A 13,386-nucleotide genomic window follows, 5' to 3' on the forward strand; every position below is an offset into this window, starting at 1 on the left:
TAAGTGGACTTGGACACAGGACACATGGCTGGATTTACTCAGTTGGGGGGCCCTTGGGCAAAAAAGGGCCCCCGTTGACACCTTCCACCACCATGTATCTTATTGCTTTCAAGTAAACTGATTCATTAGCACAATATATTTTGAAACCAGGAAGGTATTACAACTAGTTTTCAGCACAGAGCGTCAAGTTTAAAGGTATAGTTCAACATTTGGGAAATAAAATCAGAACAAAATCAAAAGCTGTGCTCCCCTGGCCAGCATGTAACTCCTCCTATAACTACAACATGTTGTTTTTACATTTCTGTTTGTGTATGTGTGAACTAAACCAATGAGATAGCACATGTTCATGAGCAGAGCCAGGCTAGCTGTTTCCCCCTGCTTCCAGTCTTTATGCTAAGCTAGGCTAACCATCCTCTGACTCCAGCTCTGTACTGGACACACGGACATGAGCTTGATATCCGTCTCCTCATCTAACTCTCAGAAAGAAAACAATTGTATTTCTAGAAATGTTGAACTACTCCTCTAGCTGATGATCCACGGCTTCTTGTCTGTTCAGTTGATATCATTATTTTGTGGTACAAACCAAACCCAGTGAAACTGTGGCTCTCGGGGCCCTGAGGGTCTGGGCTCCCTTTCCCAGTAGTAATCTGAGCCATATAGTCACCTCATGTATACAAAGCTCCAGTAGGGTAGTTACTATTGTACTCCATGAGTCTTCCAAGCACCCTACAACATGGAGCGTGGGGTATGAATGAACAAAAAATGCAGCAAATCTTTCAGGACTTTGTAGAAAAAAGAATGGTGTAAGTTGTTGAAGAGGCTGAAATATCCTGAATTTGAGTTCCTAGTATGGGTCCTAGTATCCTCAGGCACTCAAACACACACACTGATGTAGAACCTATAGGCAGCTAGCATGTCTACCGGCTGCATCCACCCTGACTAACTCTGTCCTTCTCTCCATAAGGTTTGCTGCGAGGTACTTCAACGATGCCCCCCCAGTGTTTCAGAGACTCTTCTTCACCAGTGAAGAGTCATCAGCTGTCCAGTATGGCCCCAGAAGGATGAAGCTGCGTGACCTCATGGGTGCCACCCTACGGTTCCTCCAGAGTGATTGTGCAAAGTTTCGAATGCTCTGGGACTGGAGTCCCTGTGTGTCCCAGCTGCTTACCAGCGATGTCATGGTTCGAGGGTACGTACCTGCTTCCTCTGTACACCTGTAGAGGCTTCATGGGCCATGTGGGGGAACAAATCCCTAATCACGGCTGCTTTCATTGGTGGAAATCCAGAAAGAGTATTCTTGATGTCTTTGTGGTTATAGGTCAGTTCAGTAATGTTTAAAGCAAAGCAGCTGGGTTTATTTCTAATAAGACCATTCACAACCGTAACATTACTGCTGACCACCTTCCATAATCATGCTATCCTTGTTTGGATTGTTTGTCTTCCATTTATTTCTTCATTTCATTAAGTTTTGAAAGTCAGCTTGCAGAAACTTGCTTGAAAAAAGGCCTTCCAGAACATTATGTGTACTTTTATTAATGTCAAAATAATGTTCTCATTTTTTGGTAGTCAAGTCAAATTTATTTCTGTAGCACATTTAAAACAACATGAGTTGACCAAAGTGCTTTACAGACATAGGCAGAATAAAAACAGGTCAACAGAGCAGACAACAACATCAGTACTCAGTAGTACTCTGCCGATACCCAAAGCCCAGGTATCACTGTTGGGACTGAAGAAGTCTCTAACTGTAAATACAAACAGCCGAGTAGAAAACACAGTTCACATCAGCCTCCTTGCTGTAGCTCACAGCTGGAGAGACCAGGAATATCTGACTGCTACGATTTATTCCACTTCACATCTAAATCAAATGAATTAACCTTAACTTTAATTTAGTCAATTCAGCTAACTAAAACAGAGCTATAGACTTTCTATCTTAAAGCTGAAGTAGGCGAGATTGGAGCAAATATGATTTAAAAAAAAGTTATATTTTTATAAAACGGTCGCTATACTTTGACAGTAGAACATGAAACAGGTAACCCGAAAAGAAATCACGTCCCTGTGTGTCCTCCGGTGCTCCTAACGGCATCTGCAAGATTTCACAGACAGAGGAAAACAAGCAGTCAGAGCTGATCTGAGGTCTGCTGTCCAGGTTTTGCCTATGAGAGCCGGCTGTCAATCACTCACCAACTCCAACCAAACGGTCAAACTAGGCAGCGCTGATGAAATATGAATCAATATTCTGTTACGTTAATGCCTATTTCTCTCCTCAGATGTTCTCAGAATCATCTTGTAGTGTACTGTTTAGCTGTAAAATGAGAAAGTTTGTGACGCAGCAGCCATGTTGAGATCAGGTAGAGATGGCTTGAAGAAATGCCAAGTTCTGGTCACATGACCGGAGCACAGCCAATAGGAACGTGATCTCAATGAAATGACCTGTGATTGGTCAAAGTCTCCCGTCACGGGCTAGATGTTCTAAAGCCTGAAAACAGAGCCATGAGGAGGACTAGAAGTCTAGTTTTCTCTCAGAACACTTGAATTACAATATGCTGAAAGGTTATTATGGGATTTTTGCCCAATGATGCCAAAAATATACTGCCTACTGAAGCTTTAAGTTGTGCACTGTATTTGTACCTGCTTTCCCTTTTTAATAGCAGCTATATACTGTATATGTGAGACAATAAAAAGAGTTGATTTAGACTATTCTGTGGTGTTATTAAGTCCTAATAATGCGTGAACACGACACAGCCAGGTTGATTGGAGGGTTTCTCATTGTTCCCATGTTGCCGACTGTGTGAATGCAGCAAAAGAAGAGTTAAGCTAACTTGAAGAGTGCCTAGGGTAATAATTGAACAAAGTAAAGGATGTTAAAGAGCGTCTACGAGCCACTAGTAATGCTACTTTTGACTTGCTTGGTGTGCCGGTGTACGTGTTCGGTGTTTGAAGCACAATGCGTTGCTGTAGTAGTATAGCTAGCTGACAAGCTGAAAGTATTCATTAAAAACAATCTGACAGCCAAGTGGTACGTTTAGAAATCCAACCAGCTGTTTCTAACAACAGTTCTGGTATCCAGAGTGTGTTCAGTCCAACCATGGCTCGATGCTGAAGCTCACATGGATGATGTGGAATATTTTAGATGTTTGCTTCACTGACATGCAGACTTGTTTTCTGATTTTCTGTCTCTACTAAATGTCAAGATGGTAATGAGCAGTACATCAACATCCCTTCAGAAACCTGTGGATGACGTGGGTTCTAGTGGAGACCCTCTGTTGTTTCCCCCGTATCTGTCTCGGTGTTTACATTTAGCTGTTACTATGGTAATGCTGTTGTATTGCCTTTCTATGTTTGCATTATTTTGCTTCCTGCTTGTTCACCCAACAAATGGAATGTACTGTGTTTCCTCACTGTCTCCAACAGGTACACGGCCCATTGTTTAGCGCTGGTCTCTCATATGACTGATAATCAGAAGACCATCTTTCTGAGAAAGGTGCTGACGAGTGATGAGATCCTGCACATGAAAATTAAGTACGTACTTTTAGTTTTTCCTTCCTCTATCATGTATTGTCATCCAGTATGTAGGGCAGAGTATTATGGAAAATCTTTAGTTTCAGTCAGTGGTGGAAGACGTGTCCTGGGAAAAGTGCTTATAAAACAATCTAAAAATACTCAAGTTAAAGTACTGCACTCAAAATGTTAGCATCATGTCAGTGTCCTACGCTTCTTTAGAGCTTTGGAAGAAACTCAGCAGCTGGAGGTAGAGAAAGCCCTGGTGTTAGCCAATCAGGGCACTGTGATGTGGCGCCTGGAGAAAGCTAATAAGTTCACCAGGGGCCAGGTGGTATCGGAGGACCTGTCCCAGAATGTCGTGGCAGTCTGTGGTGTCGTCCTACCGAGGATAGTTCCAAGGCAGGCTGAACAGGTATGTACTCTTTGGCTTGTCACATAAAATAGTGTGCGGTTGATCTTTTTGGTCCTAATGTTCATCTTAATCTGCAGAGGAACCAGAAAGATCTGGTGCTGGTGGACTCCACCTGCCGTAATCTGAGAAGACTGGCGTTGGCTGTGGCTTCCCAGAAGCCCGTGCTGCTTGAAGGTCCTATTGGAAGTGGGAAAACTGCTCTGGTTGAGTTCATGGCTGCAGTCACAGGACATACAAAAGCTACAGAGATTCTGAAGGTCCAGCTTGGGGATCAAACTGACAGCAAGGTGAGACTGCATGGAATCAATCTGCACTTAGACTGAACATTATGGAACGGAACATTTTGAACAGAAAGCATCTCTGGGTGGGACAGCTCTGGGTGGGACAGCTCTGGGTCGGACAGCTCAGAGTGGGACAGCTCTGGGTGGGACAGCTCTGGGTGGGACAGCGCTGGGTGGGACAGCTCTGGGTCGGACAGCTCTGAGTGGGACAGCTCTGGGTGGGACAGCGCTGGGTGGGACAGCTCTGGGTCGGACAGCTCTGGGTCGGACAGCTCTGAGTGGGACAGCTCTGGGTCGGACAGCTCTGAGTGGGACAGCTCTGGGTGTGGGTTGGACAGCTCTGAGTGGGACAGCTCTGGGTTGGACAGCTCTGGGTCGGACAGCTCTGGGTTGGACAGCTCTGAGTGGGACAGCTCTGGGTCGGACAGCTCTGAGTGGGACAGCTCTGGGTCGGACAGCTCTGAGTGGGACAGCTCTGAGTGGGACAGCTCTGAGTGGGACAGCTCTGGGTGGGACAGCTCTGGGTTGGACAGCTCTGAGTGGGACAGCTCTGGGTTGGACAGCTCTGGGTGGGACAGCTCTGGGTTGGACAGCTCTGAGTGGGACAGCTCTGGGTTGGAGAGTGGGGCAGCGTGACGTCCGGTTGCTTTCTCGCCGCAGGCAACTGTGTGATCTTGCGATCCCAGCTGCTGCAGGTTAAACACACCACCCACATTGAAGTGAATGGGAGGACTGTCATTATTTTTTGGTGAATTTAGCCTAGCAGTCGGGGTACCTCGGCCTCTGCTGCTCTGATTTTGACCTTTTTTTCTTGTCCCTTGTTTGAACTTCAAGGAAGTTCAGATACTGAATGACAGCAGTGCCCCTTTAACATTCAGTGGAGGTTAACTGGAAGGCTGAACATCTGTCAATGTGTTTTGTTTGTCTCCCAGATGCTGCTGGGGATGTACCGTTGTACTGATATACCAGGGAAGTTTGTGTGGCAGCCAGGAACGCTGACCCAGGCAGTGTCTAAAGGCCAGTGGATCCTCCTGGAAGACATTGACCACGCACCTCTGGATGTGGTGAGTTAAATCTGTAGAACTGGGCTTGCACCAACACATTCTCTGAATACCAGCTTAATGTTAGAGCAGTGTGTTGTGAATATATCGTTGCAACAACCCACAACTGGAGGGAACTGTTCTTTTGTTAGATATCTGTGCTGCTGCCTTTGATGGAGAACAAAAAGCTGATGATTCCAGGACGGGAGGATTGCATCGATGTTGTTCCCGGATTTCAGTTCTTTGCAACAAGAAGGTAAGGATGTCATTACATCATGGAACAGCAGCTTGTGGTGATCAACCTGATTATCTTTCTCTATTTGGATGTGTCTCACAGTTCAAACAAAGTCCCACTGATAGAAACCACGGGACAGCCTACGGTCGGCCTCTCTCATCTTTCTGTATTGTTAAGGTCTCAGTAAGCTTCAAACAATCTAGGTCGTACAACGACTTGTCTGACCCAGTCTTAAAGTAAAAGTGATCCTGAACGTACCTGTTCTAATATGGTAAATGGACTTGGACTTATATAGCGCTTTTCTAGTCTTCCGACCACTCAAAGCGCTTTACACTACATGTCAGTATTCACCCATTCATACACTGATGGCAGAGGCTGCTAAGGTGCCAACTTTGCCCATCAGGATCTAATCTAAATACTCATTCACACACCGATGGCTATGCCTTCGGGAGCAATTTGGGGTTAAGTGTCTTGCTCAAGGACACAGCGACATGTGACCCGGAGCAGCCGGGGATCAAACCACCGACCTTCCGATTGGTGGACAACCTGCTCTACCCTCTGAGCCACAGCCACCCGCATAATAGAGGCGGGTTAAAAGCCTGCTGTCATAGTCTCGTCCTTGCTGTGTCCACATTTCACAAAGACAGACTAAAAGGCTTAGATCAAACTACTAGTCAGACTTGAGACAGTCTAAATTCATCCATTGCATAAAGCTGTCTAGTCCTTGACTCTCTTAAAGGGATAGTTGGGGTGTTTCTCAGTGGGGGTGTATGAGCTACTTCTCCATAGTCAATGTATTACCTACAGTAGACGGAGTCTGGAGAACAGACAGGAGTACCAGCACGAGAGCAAAGCAGCGTTTGCTGTGGACGGGGGGACAGCAGCATCTAAAAGAATCAATATCAGTTCCAGTGTACTAGAGGCTTAGAGATGTCTCGGTTGTGAGATGCATTACCATGTGGTGACGTACCCGGGAGTTTGGCTTCATTTCAGCTCAGCGTGAGTCTTTGCTGCGTTTTGCTGTCATTTATTTATGTTGCACTTGTTTCTCTCCTCTGATCTAAGAAAGTTTGGTGTATCCAACTTGCGACACTCATACGAGAGGTTTAGGACTAGGTATGACGCCCAATGAGTCCTATATTTGGGGACGATGGACGCAGCTGTACACACAACCAGTGATGGAAGTAGTTGTGTGATCAGTGAAATATAAGAATTAGAGAAAGTTCAAACCCAGCCTATGTTGACCCCTCCATATACCTGGCCATTAACTGCATAAAGTGGGCATGATATGACATAAGTATGCTTGTGTATTGCAGGATGTACTATAGTGGTGGCAGTTGGCATAAACCACAGAACTCTCATGCAGCGCTGCTGGACAAGTACTGGACCAAGCTGCAGATGGGCAACATGACACGAGAAGAGCTGAAGAAGGTGACTGTTGTTGGCTTTAAAGCCCCCACACACTTCTAGTCTAACATCTATATAGTCCCTGCATAAATATCTAGTTCATTTTTGGAAAAACAAAAAAGGTATTTCAGAGAGAAGCAGACAGAAGGGTCTACACTATGCTTTTCAAGGATCTATATCAGGATGTCAAACTGATTGAGCAGCGATAACAGGTTAAAAAGATAAAGATAGAAGCTAAAACCAACAGATCAGTGTTAAAGTGAACCACCATCCCCTGGTGATGTGAGACAGGACAAGGAAATCAAGGAGCAACACTGTTCCTGTAAAGACAGGTAGGTCTTTATTCACTGTTACAGTCATTACAAAGCAAAAGCAGCATGTGTATACATTCAGTATACCTTCAGTAGCTAGCGTAGCATAGTGATAAAACAGGCTATACCGGGGATCAGCAACCTGCGGCTCCGGAGCCACATGCAGCTCTTCAGCTCCTCTCCAGTGGCTCTATGTGGATTTATAAAAATGGAAATGAATAACTGTTTTTTGTTTACATTTTAATTTTTATGTATCATTGTTGTAGGTCTATGGTACGACGGTACGACAGAGTATTAGGGCCACATTGAGGAAAAAAAATAAATCTGAGATTTAGAGAATAAAGTCATAATATTACGAGAATAAAGTCATAGGTTTATGAGAAAAAAAAGTTGTAGTATTATGAGAATAACGTCATAATATTATAAAGTAATAATTTTACATGTTATTTTTCTCGTAAAGTTATGACTTCATTCTCAGAATATTAGGACTTTTTCATCAAAAAAGTTATGACTTTATTTTCGTAATATTAGGACTTTTTCTCGTAAGGTTATGACTTTATTCCCGTTATTACGCCTTTTTTCTTGTAAAGTTATGACTTTATTATCGTTATTACGCCTTTTTTTCTTGTAAAGTTGTGACTTTATTATCGTTATTACGCCTTTTTTCTTGTAAAGTTATGACTTTATTCTCATAATATTCCGACTTTTTTGTAGTAAAGTTCTGACTTTATTCTTGTAATATTACCACTTTTTGTTCTCGAAATATTAAGACTTTATTCTCGTAATGTTATGACTTTTTTCTCATAAAGTTATGACTTTATTCTCGTAAAGTTATGACTTTATTCTCGTAATATTCCGACTTTTTTCTCGTAATATTATGACTTTATTCTTGTAATGTTACGACTTTTTTTTCTCGTAATATAATGATTTTATTCTCATATTAAGATTTTTCTCGTAAAGTTATGACTTTATTCTCGTAATATTACGGCTTTTTTCTCGTAAAGTTATGACTTTATTCTCGTAATATTACAACTTTTTTTCTCGTAAAGTTATGACTTTATTCTCGTAATATTACGGCTTTTTTCTCGTAAAGTCATGACATCATTCTCGTAATATTACGGCTTTTTTTCTCGTAAAGTTATGACTTTATTTTCGTAATATTCCGACTTTTTTCTCGTAATATTATGACTTTATTCTTGTAATGTTACGACTTTTTTTTCTCGTAATATGATTTTATTCTCATATTAAGATTTTTCTCGTAAAGTTATGACTTTATTCTCGTAATATTACGGCTTTTTTCTCGTAATGTTACGACTTCATTCTCGTAAATGTTACGACTTTACTCTCGTAATGTTACGACTTTTTTCTCATAAAGTGATGACTTTATTCTCGCAATGTTACAACTTTTTTGTCGTAATATTATGACTTTATTCTTGTAATGTTACAACTTTTTTCTCGTTATATTATGACTTTGTTCTCGTAATATTATGACTTTATTCTGTAAATCTCAGATGTTTTTCCCCTCAATGTGTCTCTAATACTCCGTAGTACATTGTCTCTTTGGCCCTCACTGCATTAGACTTATATACTATATACTTAGACTATAAACTGTGTTACCTTCATCACAATATTCAAATGTTTTGCAGATCCAGACTGATTTTTTTATTTTTTTCCCCCCTAAAATGGCTCTTTTGATAGTAAAGGTTGCTGACCCCTGGTCTATGAAATATGTTTTTACCCTTTCACATACAACATTTATTTCAGATTAACTTTTTCTGTGAAATATTTGTACTTCAAAAACCTTCCAGAATTGCTGTGGCGTGGTGTATTACTAGCGTCCCCTGTTTCTCTGTTTGTAGGTGCTCATTAGCAGGTATCCCAGGCTGACGGTGGTGTCAGACCGTCTCCTGGATATCTACTGCCAGCTGACGGGGGAGAGACACTCTGACCTGGACACGAGCAGCCTCCAAAGCCCCGAGGACAGCCAGCAGCACAAGTCTGAGGACAGAAGCACACCGCTGGAGGGGAGAGCCCTGTCACTGAGGTGAGGCCCAGCTCACTACTCTCTCTGCTCACCCTTTACTCTCCTCTGTCTGCTGTTTTAATTCAATAAAGCGATGTCTTCTCCTGAGATAATGATTTCAGGAGAACACATCACATTCTGCCGTTCTTTGCTGAATTATATCGAACATGTTTGGTATCAGAACTACAGAGGGTTTTCAACACTGATGGACAAATTGACAAAAGGATTTTTGCACCTGCTAAGCCTGCACAAATAAGACAAAATGAAACCGTGTTTTTCTCAAAGTACTCACAAAGGAAGAAATGCGCCCCTAACTATGGCGTCTCGGTGCAAAAAAGGGCAAATTGCACTCAGCAGCAGAACTTCGTGGACTTCCAGTATTTGCGCTGTATCTTAGCACAGTATCTTGTGTGAATCAGACCGGGCAAATAGAGGTTGCAAATGATGAGCAATTCACGGTGCCGCTATCTCTTCTTCTTCTTCTCCTTCTCCTTCTTCTTCTTCTTCTTCTTCTTCTTCTTCTTCTTCTTCTTCTTCTTCTTCTTCTTCTTCTTCTTCTTCTTCTTCTTCTTCTTCTTCTTCTTCTTCTTCTTCTTCTTCTTCTTCTTCTTCTTCTTCTTCTTCTTCTTCTTCTTCTTCTTCTTCTTCTTCTTCTTCTTCTTCTTCTTCTTCTTCTTCTTCTTCTTCTTCTTCTTCTTCTTCTTCTTCTTCTTCTTCTTCTTCTTCTTCTTCTTCTTCTTCTTCTTCTTCTTCTTCTTCTTCTTCTTCTTCTCCTTCTCCTTCTCTTCTCCTTCTCCTTCTCCTTCTCCTTCTCCTTCTCTGTGAATTCGCCCTGCGACTACAGTATAAATGCAGATGGACCAAATTCTGAACATCTTTGAATTTTTCATGAGAGAAATAAAAAACCAGTGAAACCGCATGCAGATGTTGATGTAGACCATCATTCAAAACTACAAATCACAAACTAATAACATTCTAACAAGTATTATTAATTTCTTAAAGTAGAGTTAACACCTATTATTATTATTATTGTTATTATTATTATTATTGTTATTAGGGCCCGAGCACCGACAACGTCGGGCCAGCGAAGGACATCTCTGCAGCACCACAATAACTCATTTAAAACATTTCACTTTAACAAATATTGTCGTTGCCTGTGATTTGAAAAGTTGCAGTAGGCCATACTGCGATTATGATAAGATGTCAATTAATTGTTCAGCCCTAACATAAAGGACCATACGCAACCTTATGTTACACGTTGTCTCCGCCCCATAACTCCCAAACAGCAGCCCTTTATCCTGACTGTAGAACGCTTCAGCCCTCTTGGCTTCACATCATCCAAACTACTAGCCAGTCTGGAGCAGCAGCCTTTAATTATCTTTCCACTTGCTGCTGCTGTGTTCGATAGATTATTGATTAGATTGTCCTCTGTACAATGGGCTGGCATCACACCATGGCCCTGTTCAGACCATCATAAGTGGACAGCTTTAAGTGCGTCTGTTCACACCTGGCATTAGAATGCGTCTCCACATGCGTCTTCAGCGTCTTCAGCTGTCCCCGGGGACCTCTGCTGCTTTTGCCAGACAAAAGCGGGGTACAGAGCTCCAGAGAGCCGGGAGGACAGAGAACAGGCTGGCGGTCGGGTGTCAGCTCCGCGCAAAGCAGCGGACCAAAAACAGTGACACATCTTCGACAGTGTGATAAAAATACACTTCACGTGCCTAGTCTGATAGTCTGTAGATATGTAGCCTATAAACAAGATCTATTTAAATAAAACACAGTTGTACCGACAGGTTACAGTAGAGCACAGAGGCCGTTTCCATGCTGACAAGCGCCCGTGTCTGCCTGTTTATTCACCTGAGGGGTGTGGTGATCCCGCGGATCCCAGCTGGACATCAGATGAGTAGGAGGTCCTTAATGTAGCCCAGGACACATTCACTACACACTGCTAAAAGAATGTGGTCATATGTGGCCCAGACCACCTCTGAATGTGGTCTGAACAATCCGATCTCAATGTGTCCTCAATGCGTCTTGAGTGTGTTCACACCTGTACTTAGAGCTGTCCACTTGTGATCACTGAGGACGCATGTTAATACCAGGTGTGAACAGGGCCTATGACACTGCTACAGGTCAAACTGAGGCGTTCTCCTTAGGTAACAGGTTAACACCTCCTCCCCGGACATCCTGCACAAACCCGTCAGTTTTAGGTAGCCAAGCTGCTATCAATAGCGACCACAATTTCTTCATTACCTCAACTCGGCGTTTAAAAAAATGGCAGCCCGCGAAACCCCGCCGTGGTCAATGGACGAAGTAGAGCCATTCCTCTGTTGGGTTGCCGCAGAAAGGATCCACTGAGAGGACACACTGTGTCTGGGTGTGTCCGATATCTCCCACTCGGCTCTACATACCCAACATGTGATCTAACGTTCAACATACTTTTGTGTGTATAAACAGTAGTCTGGATCTTTTCTGAGGCACTGAGCAGTAATTTACATCGTCACATTGGAGACATGTAACCATGGTAACCCGTACCAACCTCATGTGACCAAACCTACAATTCATGAGAATCAAAGTGTGAACTAATTTAAAAAATATAATAAGCCTAGCAAAGGGGAATTTTATACTTTCACTTAAATTTAAGCGTTACTGATGTTACAGAGCTGTCCGTCAACGTCTGTTATGAAAGTTGTCGTCACTACTGCATTGCATTGTGGGATATGTCCAGCGTTGTATACTGTAATATTTCACCAGAAATAGAATGTAATTTGTGTACTATTACATTACTATTACATACTAACTAGCATGTTAGTGTGGAAGATGAAGTCACGTCAGTTTCACACGGCGTCGCTATGATGATCAGCTAAGCATCCCGCCTACATTGAATGGGTACTATCTGCAGTGGGAAACCAAATCGAGAAAAAATGATACCAAAAGCGAGCTGAGCCGAGCCGTACCGTACCATGCAGTGGTTAGAGACCTTACTCTCTGCTGCCCTGGTGCTTTTTGAACTTCCCATGTGCTCTCAGTGGGATGTGTGTGCTGGTGAAGATTCAGCCATGAAATCAATGTGTCTGTAGTTTCCATGCTCTGCTCTTCAATAAAACATACTGTGTGCTTTTCATGGATCAATGTAATTACCTTTAGAGCTCGGCCTGCGATGCTTGTATGTGTTGGTCTAGTTCATTAGGGTTCATGCTATTGAAAAAGGCCCTCATTACAGCCATGTGGCTGCTGTTGTTTTCAACGTGTGTGTGTGTGTGTGTGTGTGTGTGTGTGTGTGTGTGTGTGTGTGTGTGTGTGTGTGTGTGTGTGTGTGCGCGTGCGCGTGTGTGGAGGGTTAGACCCTAACCCTAATTAACTGTGATGAAGTGAAAACGCACTGTGAAAGGGTTAAAGTTATAAGATGAAAACACAGACAACTCCCAGACCGGATAACGTTGTGGTAGCGACCTGTCAATCACAAGGTAGCCCCGCCCTAAAGCATCCCCTGCTTTATGGTCTATCTGACTCTAAATGGGACCATCATTTACTGAATGAACATCATGCTGTATTGAAGAAGACTTGAAACTAGAGATTGAGACCATAAACTCATGTTTACAATGTTTACTGAGGTAATAAATCAAGAGAGAAGTAGGCTCATTTTTTCATAGACTTCTATACAATCAGAGGAGTCGCCCCCTGCTGGCTGCTAGAGAGAACAACACATTTGAATGATTTGGCTTCACGGCTGGTGTGATCCAATCACAAGATAGTCTAGTTCCTTTCTGTTGACTTCTTGTTTCACCTACCACTAGTATACTATGAGCCCATACCAAAGCTACTGATGAAACCAACTTTCCCTTCCATGATCATTATTGTTCATTTAATCCAGTGCAGCGTGCATGCAGAGCTTTGTTTCAGCAGTCTCCAATCATGTTCTCTTTCATTCTTCTTGATCACCTGAGACTGTATGGAACACCTGAATAACAAGCTGATTCACAGATTGTAGTTGTGTCTCTTACATACCATCTATTTGTCTTCCATGTCATAAAAATACATGGTTACATTCATTTTCATTCATGTTTTTTTGATGCGTCTTCATTCTGATTGTACAGGGACCTGCTGAAATGGTGTGAGCGGATCAGTGTTAACTTTGACAGCTCGTCATCAGCCACAGGACAACATGTCTTCCAAGAG

The 13,386-nt window shown here is 42.8% G+C and overlaps 1 protein-coding gene across 1 annotated transcript in view; it reads left to right on the top strand.

Annotated features, from left to right (window-relative positions):
* The window catches only part of mdn1 (midasin AAA ATPase 1), a 127,696-nt gene that overhangs the window by 594 nt on the left and 113,716 nt on the right, over positions 1-13,386 (top strand). Inside the window, exons 3-11 of the mRNA XM_037750648.1 lie at positions 965-1,189; positions 3,412-3,519; positions 3,721-3,913; positions 3,991-4,200; positions 5,127-5,258; positions 5,387-5,490; positions 6,786-6,900; positions 9,047-9,231; positions 13,305-13,386. Coding sequence (XP_037606576.1) covers positions 965-1,189; positions 3,412-3,519; positions 3,721-3,913; positions 3,991-4,200; positions 5,127-5,258; positions 5,387-5,490; positions 6,786-6,900; positions 9,047-9,231; positions 13,305-13,386 — 1,354 coding nt within the window. The remainder of the gene's footprint in view (positions 1-964; positions 1,190-3,411; positions 3,520-3,720; positions 3,914-3,990; positions 4,201-5,126; positions 5,259-5,386; positions 5,491-6,785; positions 6,901-9,046; positions 9,232-13,304) is intronic.

This window comes from Sebastes umbrosus, chromosome 18 (assembly GCF_015220745.1).
Source record: "Sebastes umbrosus isolate fSebUmb1 chromosome 18, fSebUmb1.pri, whole genome shotgun sequence".
Classification (NCBI taxonomy): domain Eukaryota; kingdom Metazoa; phylum Chordata; class Actinopteri; order Perciformes; family Sebastidae; genus Sebastes; species Sebastes umbrosus.